Source organism: Anopheles ziemanni, chromosome 3 (genome assembly GCF_943734765.1).
Source record: "Anopheles ziemanni chromosome 3, idAnoZiCoDA_A2_x.2, whole genome shotgun sequence".
Lineage (NCBI taxonomy): Eukaryota > Metazoa > Arthropoda > Insecta > Diptera > Culicidae > Anopheles > Anopheles ziemanni.
The window spans coordinates 37667354-37674467 of record NC_080706.1 but is presented as its reverse complement, the minus strand read 5'-3'; the positions used below and the strand labels follow the sequence as shown (position 1 = coordinate 37674467).

At 46.8% G+C, this 7114-nt stretch overlaps 2 protein-coding genes across 2 annotated transcripts; one reads left to right on the top strand and one right to left on the bottom strand.

Moving 5' to 3' along the window:
* Positions 1-798: 798 nt before the first annotated feature.
* On the top strand, positions 799-3040 carry LOC131284693 (transcription initiation factor TFIID subunit 6). Its single transcript, XM_058313556.1, has 3 exons — positions 799-1712; positions 1786-2605; positions 2769-3040. Exons 1-3 carry the CDS (start codon positions 855-857, stop codon positions 3038-3040), a joined length of 1950 nt encoding a protein of 649 aa, XP_058169539.1. The 5' UTR covers positions 799-854.
* A 587-nt stretch (positions 3041-3627) lies between these two features.
* On the bottom strand, positions 3628-5499 carry LOC131287626 (protein-lysine N-methyltransferase EEF2KMT). The gene is made up of 4 exons (XM_058316690.1): positions 5329-5499; positions 4845-5092; positions 3889-4723; positions 3628-3810 (listed from the first exon to the last, which is right to left on the bottom strand). The coding sequence occupies exons 2-4, from the start codon at positions 4980-4982 to the stop codon at positions 3698-3700; spliced, it is 1086 nt and encodes a 361-aa protein (XP_058172673.1). The 5' UTR covers positions 4983-5092; positions 5329-5499; the 3' UTR covers positions 3628-3697.
* Positions 5500-7114: the final 1615 nt, after the last annotated feature.

Below are 7114 nucleotides of genomic sequence, written 5' to 3'. Positions count from 1 at the left end.
TTCCTGCCGCGATGCAAGGATACAGTCGATTTTTGCCGGAGGTGGAAACAATTGGGCACACCAACGATCACGCACCCTGGTAATGGTGGTAGGGGGTGTGGGAGGAGCAAGAGAAGGCCGAGGTCCGGGATTTTTGCGTATCGATTACCCTCCGCGCTTAGCGGTCACCGGTACGAGCAGTTAGCACTGGTTGATGCGAGTGCGGAGAAAGTGTATTAACGGCACACAGTCAATTCCTGCAACCGGGACGAAAAAGCACACCTGGAAGCTACCGTTGGACGGTATTTGCCACCAATGTCGAAGGTAAAAGAAAACACCCGTCAGACCGCGGAGCCTAAACAACACAAAATGTGTGACGGCAATCGGGAAAATGGATCGCATAAAAAGCAGTGGCATAAACCAAGGTACGATGTAGGTAAAGGTTGTGCAAGATGGAGCATTGTGACAACTGATGAAGCGCACAGCATATTCTCCAAAACATGATTATCCGTGAAGGAAATATTTTAAACTAATCCGTGTGTTGTATCGCTTGCCCATGAAAGGAGCTTTTCAACACAAATTTCTGCTAGCTAAGTATCCAGGAATGTTGATTTGAAATGTAAAAAATTACCCTCCGAGCGTTTGTCGATTTCCGCCTCACTTCAACGACTGTCAAAACTGGTTTGTCGACTTTTTGCATTGCTTATGTCACCATGATTTTTACTACACTACCTTTTATTGTGTTATAGACACCTTGGACTGATTTGTCAGTATAATTTATCACTAGCTTGTTGTGGTAGCTGCGCCCTGTAGAGTCTTAAAGTGCTTATTTTTACAAAGTTAGTGTAAAAAAGCACCCGGTCCACCAGGGCAAAATGGGCGACAGGGACAAGACAATGTATGGCACCAACCTCTCGCTGGAGTCGATGAAGGTGATTGCGGAGAGCATCGGGGTCGGCAGCCTTCCGGACGACGCCGCGAAAGAGTTGGCGGACGACGTGTCGTTCAAGCTGAAGCAGATCGTACAGGATGCCGCCAAGTTTATGCACCACTCGAAGCGCATGAAACTATCCATCGCCGATATCGACCACTCGCTGAAAGTGCGTAACATCGAGCCGCAGTACGGTTTCGTGAATCCCGACTTTATCCCATTCCGCTTTGCTTCCGGCGGTGGCCGTGAGCTGCATTTCGTCGAGGAAAAGGAAATCGATCTGGTCGATATGACGCAAGGGCAGCCGCCAAAGATCCCGCTCGATACGACCATGCGAGCGCATTGGCTGGCGGTCGATGGTGTGCAGCCGACCGTGCCCGAAAATCCACCCCCGTTGTCGAAGGACGTGCAGGCATTGGACTCGGTCAATCCGGCGCACAAGCTGGACAAAACACACCTGAAGGATACTACCGGTAAACCGACCATTAATAAGCACAAATTGAAAAACTCCGAAACGGTACAAATCAAACAGCTGGCGCAGCATGAACTGTCCGTCGAGCAGCAATTGTACTACAAGGAGATTACGGAAGCGTGCGTGGGCTCCGATGAGGCACGTCGCGCTGAAGCTCTCACATCACTGTCCAGCGATCCGGGTCTGCATGAAATGCTTCCTCGAATGTGCACTTTCATAGCGGAGGGAGTGAAAGTAAACGTTGTGCAAAACAACCTTGCGTTGTTGATCTATCTTATGCGAATGGTCCGCGCACTCTTGGACAATCCCGCGCTCTATCTGGAAAAATACGTAAGTTGCGCTGCTTTCCAAACGAACGCAGTTGTGGCATGCCTACTGAGATTGGATTGGTTGTATTTTTCAGCTACACGAATTGATTCCTTGCGTTTCAACCTGCATCGTTTCGCGCCAACTTTGCATGCGCCCGGAGCTGGACAACCACTGGGCACTGCGTGATTTTGCCGCTCGACTGATGGCACAAATTTGCAAAACCTTCAACACCTCTACCAATAATCTGCAGACGCGTGTTACGCGCCTGTTCAGTGCAGCCTTGACGAACGACAAAACCCCACTTTCGTCAATGTACGGTGCCCTCGAAGGCCTTTCTGAGCTGGGTACGGAAGTGATCAAGGTGTTTATCATTCCAAGATTAAAATTCATCTCCGAGCGCGTGGAACCACTGCTGCAAGGCACGACGAGCACCATCAGCAACACGGATAAGATTGCCGCCGGACACATTCGGGCGATGCTGCAAAAAGCCGTCCCGTCCATACTGAAAACGCTACGAAATCCGCCCGATTTGGTGGAAGAGTACAAGCGGGACTACGGTTGCTTAGGGCAAACACTTCACCAGGGCGTAGTAAAGGCTCGTTCCGCTTCCCCATCATCCGGTGCGTCTGGCAGTAGTGGTTCCACAGGAGGCAGTGGTGGAGCATCTACCTCCAGTTCCGGCGGGCCGAACACGATTACCGTGCCATCGAATGTAGGTGGTGGAAACACGGTCGTTCTAACGGCGCCACCTTCACGTCCACAAACTCCTCAAATATCATCGGCAGCGGCCGCAAAAACGATAACCGCCACGGCCTCGATACAACGACAGATGTCCCACGGTGGAACTTCGTCGCAGTCGCAACAGAAGTTTGTCATCGTACCGCAACGTACGCAAACACCTTCCCCCTCCCAAGGTAAGCCAGTTAAAATAATTGGAAAAGGTGAAACGGAATGATTTGCCCAACCAAATGCATGAACCACATTGGCGTAAATAAACAAATTGTCACTCTCAACCATTCCTATCCCTTCTACCGCAACAACATCTTCCCTCCCCCGACGCCGTTTACTGAAATGTAGACGATTTTGTAGGTCCAATCATACAACGATCTCCGGGCGCATCCGTTTCGTCCATCAAAATCGAACCAAACCTCATCTCGGGAAGCACCGTAACAACGGTCGGTGCTACCGCCGGACTGGGTCAAAAGGTGCTAGTCGTGAACCAGCCGCACTCTGGACCGGCAGCAAATCTGATCCCCAAAACGGCATTCCTGGGCACCGGCGGTAGCGATAGCAGTGGCGATCCAACGCAAGCCCCACCGGAACTGGACGATCTTTCGCACTTAGCGTAAGGCTTGCCGGGCGGAATGCAGACAAATCGTGGGAAAGATAAATATATTTTTAAATGAAATAGTAGATTTCAAAGATGTGCAAACATAATGTCCAGCATTCCGTGCATTAGAGCAAAGAAAGAACAACATCCAATGTCCTGTCGTATTAGTACATAAATTTCTCTAATATATTTAGCATCTAAAGCACATGGTACATCTTGCCTTGACTAAACTGACTGTTTCATAAAAATTGTTACTTGTTCCGCTCGTGGTTGTCTTTTGTGTTATTGAGGTTTTATACTTTCCGTTCCGTGCACTGTCTGTCTGTGTTTGTGTAAATGTGTTGTATCATATGTTCTTGATCCATTCATTGCTCGAGGATATGAAGCCAAGGCCTACTTGTTGATCATTCATGGTTAAGCATCCTGTGTGTGTGTTTTTTTAAAGACTTTTTGTTTTTGCTTTGTTGCTTAGCGTTATATAGAAGATAGTGGATTGAAAGAGGGTTCTGATATCGTATGAAGATAATTCTAAGGTAAATGTTTTTAAAAATGAAAGCGAAGGATGGATTTTTTTTTCAAGCGAGACTTGTTTTCAAGAATAGTGTGAAAGGGCTTCCAATCGGAGAATGTGGCCAAGGTGCCGATAGATAGGTAAAAGTAGTCTGGAATTCGTTTTTTAAGTGAATGCTCTCGATATCGTAAAGATGCGTATGTTGGACGCACTGCTGTCCCAGTGAAAGTGGCGAGATGGTGAAACCGTTTCCTCATTGATTCGAAACTTGGCAGTAACTGAAAGGAAGAGACAGTGGTATTCGGCGTTAAATTAGGGAACATATTTGAATGTTACATTTTTTCGGGCGAACTTACTCAACAGCTGCAGAAATTCGTTCAATGTGTCCTGATTGCGCTCGGTGCAGGCGAGCACAAACTTGCACCGGTTGTTGGACAGACAGAATATGTAGTTCAGTGTCGAGAGCAGTGCTGGGAAGAGTGTATGATCGTACACGATGTCCGCCGCCACGATCACATCCGGTTCGATCAGCTGACTGAGATTTGAAGCGCTCACGTACTGCCAATCGAGGTCCATAACACCGATCAGCGTATTGCCACTGTCCAGCAGTAAACTGACCAGCGGATTATCGCAATCTACGTGCGCCGCGTTTGGGAAATTAAGCCTCACATTATCCTTCAAAGCGCTTAGCACCGATCCGTGACAGTCGGACATGACCACGATCGATGGTTCGTAGCACTTTGCGAGATAAATGCCGGCCAGCCCTACACCCGAACCGAGCTCCAGTATGTTGCGCCCCTGGAAATCGTCTCGATTGTTGGATATGTGTTCGCAGAGCGCTTTAGCGGCCTGCCAGCTACAGAGCCCCGTCGTTCCGTCCGACACAAACGCCCCGGATTCCTTTAGGGAAATTACACCCTGACCATGCGGGAGCTCGTAGTGTTTGTAGCTCAACCCAATGGACGGATCGTCCAGAGGGAGTTCCGCACCGGACGCAAGCATTCCACAGTAGTTCTCGTAAAGTCGGTCGTGCTGCTCAACATTCATCTTCGAAAGCTGCTCAATAACGAACTTCAGGAAGGCGGCCTGATATGCAACACTGACTGGGTAGCGTTTCACTAGTGGATGGTCGACGGTAGCGTCCAGCAATCGTGCCTGTTCGTCCCACGTTAGAGTTTCGCTCAGCAATCCCTACCGATGTGTCCACCACAATCAATCACGCAACGATGCAAGAATAAACGAAAGAAATAATAAAATAAAAAGAAACTGCGTCCAGCATTCGGTGCACCGATTGTCCTCGTTCACTACTCACATGCCACCGGATCGATCGAACCGGAGTGCAGCAGAGAAATTGTTTGCTCACGATCTTTAACGGACTGTCGACTGCCGCAGTCGCAGTTGCTGTGGCTTCTTTTGCTACACCTACTACAAGCGTCTCGTTCGTTTTCATTATTCTATTTTCTTCTCAGCAGGCATCGGTTTCTCCTCGCGACACACACCACTTGGTCTATCGTTTTGATGGCTTGTTGGTGGATGCCTCTCGTTGATATTATGTTCATACTGCATACCGATAAAAACAAACAAACAAAAAATACAAATAAATCCACAAGCAAGGGATTATCGATCAGAATGGCAGGCACTCCTAGCTCTTTGGACGACTTTCCTGGTGGTCTCTACAGGCGGTCGAGTATGCACCTGACCAACGAACTGGCGGGCGTGTTCCGTAGCCGGTGGCCTCCTTGTTGTGAATTTTCCTGCGACAAAACGGTAAATATCACATGGTTTTTTTTACTTGCCTTGCCATGTTTGTAAATAGTCGAATAATCCGCCTTTCGTCTCCGCCGTATCGTTTGATGGGTTGGTATGCCAGTAGATTGCCCGATGTGGTATTTTCACGATGACAGAATTAATTTTAATTAATGCTCCCACACGAACGATCTACTTCACCTATCCTTTTCCTGTGGGCCCTTGTGAAATGTGTTTTTTTTTTTTCGTTTATGAGCTCCAACCAACCCATCACGAGACGGCTATGCGATGGTTTATTATTTCCCCGTTTGACATCGGTGCCAATTCATCTTCCGTGTCGTGTGGTAAATTGAGTTTTGCTTACCACTCCTTACTGGCGCACTTGGCGACCGTCGTCTTTGTCCTCGACGGTATACTAGAACGTTTTGCTGCACTTATGCGCACACCAACTCCCATCAATACGTGCGCCGCCTACCGTTTCTTTCCTTCGTTCTCGTGGAATACAAGCGATATCCCTAGTAGGATATCCTTTGTACGAAGCACGTAGCGCGCGCGCCGAACTTTTGAGGCCAATTTTTCTACTCCGCCTCCCGGCGTGTTATCTAGATGGAACGGGATCCGCGATTGCAGGTGGTTGTGTCACTATCATGTCCAAAACAAAAACAATAGCACGCTGTCACGACGAGAAATTGTTTACTTTTTTTATATGACCGTTACATATGATAACAAATGTTTTCATAACTTGAGAAGTGCATTATTGTTAAGATAAGAGAAGGAAAATCGCTTCTAATAATGCATTTTTAAAACAGAAAAGGGAGGAAAAGAATAACATTGTATACTTTGCACGTAACGTATCGTAACGCTTCTTGCAGGGCTGCTTTTGTAACTTAGAATAGACATGACATGAATAGTACGCATGCGGAAGAGTCTTTGTTGCACAGAATTATCAGTCTTTAAAAGACCTTTCATTTAATAGGTCTGGCGCGAAAATTGGCCAAGCCACTAAAAAGTTATTGAAAAATTAGTTAATTTAGCCATTATTTACAGTTGTGACCAAGGTTTTTGAAGCTTGTTGCATCCACAACCGTGGCGCGCAGCTTCGTTTGTAGTGGTGGGTAAACTAAATCCCCAAATCCGAATCCCAATCCAAGAAACAGTCGGAACAGTTCAAGCAGCGGATAGTGTTCCTTTGGAACTGTGGTCTTTGTGTACAAAATTTTGAAACGCCTGGTACCAGCGTATTTGGGGGAACGGATAGTAGTTAGGACTCACACTCGTAATGCCGGTGAGCCAAGACTTCCCGGCTATCTGTCTGTAAACGCCCGAAATTCGTTGTTTTGCTAAGGAGTACAATGGTATAACAGGATGCCGAAAGAGATTAAACAAGCGTGAAATCTTAGGGAGTTCAAACGTGTTGAAATGACAGCTAAATGTGAATTATAACATAGTCTAATCTGAATCCCCAGAATCCGATACAGAATTCGGTAAAAATGGTCTGGTCCTGATGAAGTGGGTTTGGTTGGGTAGAACAACTCGGATAATGAACATTCTACTGCATTTCTTTGTAAAAAATAGGTTCCAGGAATTTTTCTACAGCAAAACTTGCAAATCGCGCAAAAAACTCAATCTATGTCCATTGGACATTCTACCCAGCGTTCAATTTGAGTAAACTTAAATCAATTACATTGTCTCTAGAACGACTCGTTATGTGATTAATTCGACTCAAATCATTGTGAGTCGATTCAAACAGTTTAGGATCAAGTCAGAATCGAATCAAATCTTAGAATCCGTCAAATGGGATCCAAATCTTTAGAATCTATCAGATGGGATTCGAAT

Coding starts and splice junctions, on each gene's coding strand:
- LOC131284693 (XM_058313556.1), top strand. CDS start 855: ATGGGCGACAGGGACAAGACAATGTATGGCACCAACCTCTCGCTGGAG. Junction 1,713..1,785: donor CGCTCTATCTGGAAAAATAC/GTAAGTTGCGCT, acceptor TGTATTTTTCAG/CTACACGAATTGATTCCTTG. Junction 2,606..2,768: donor AACACCTTCCCCCTCCCAAG/GTAAGCCAGTTA, acceptor ACTGAAATGTAG/ACGATTTTGTAGGTCCAATC.
- LOC131287626 (XM_058316690.1), bottom strand. CDS start 4,982: ATGAAAACGAACGAGACGCTTGTAGTAGGTGTAGCAAAAGAAGCCACA. Junction 4,724..4,844: donor TTCGATCGATCCGGTGGCAT/GTGAGTAGTGAA, acceptor ACACATCGGTAG/GGATTGCTGAGCGAAACTCT. Junction 3,811..3,888: donor CGAATTTCTGCAGCTGTTGA/GTAAGTTCGCCC, acceptor TCTTCCTTTCAG/TTACTGCCAAGTTTCGAATC.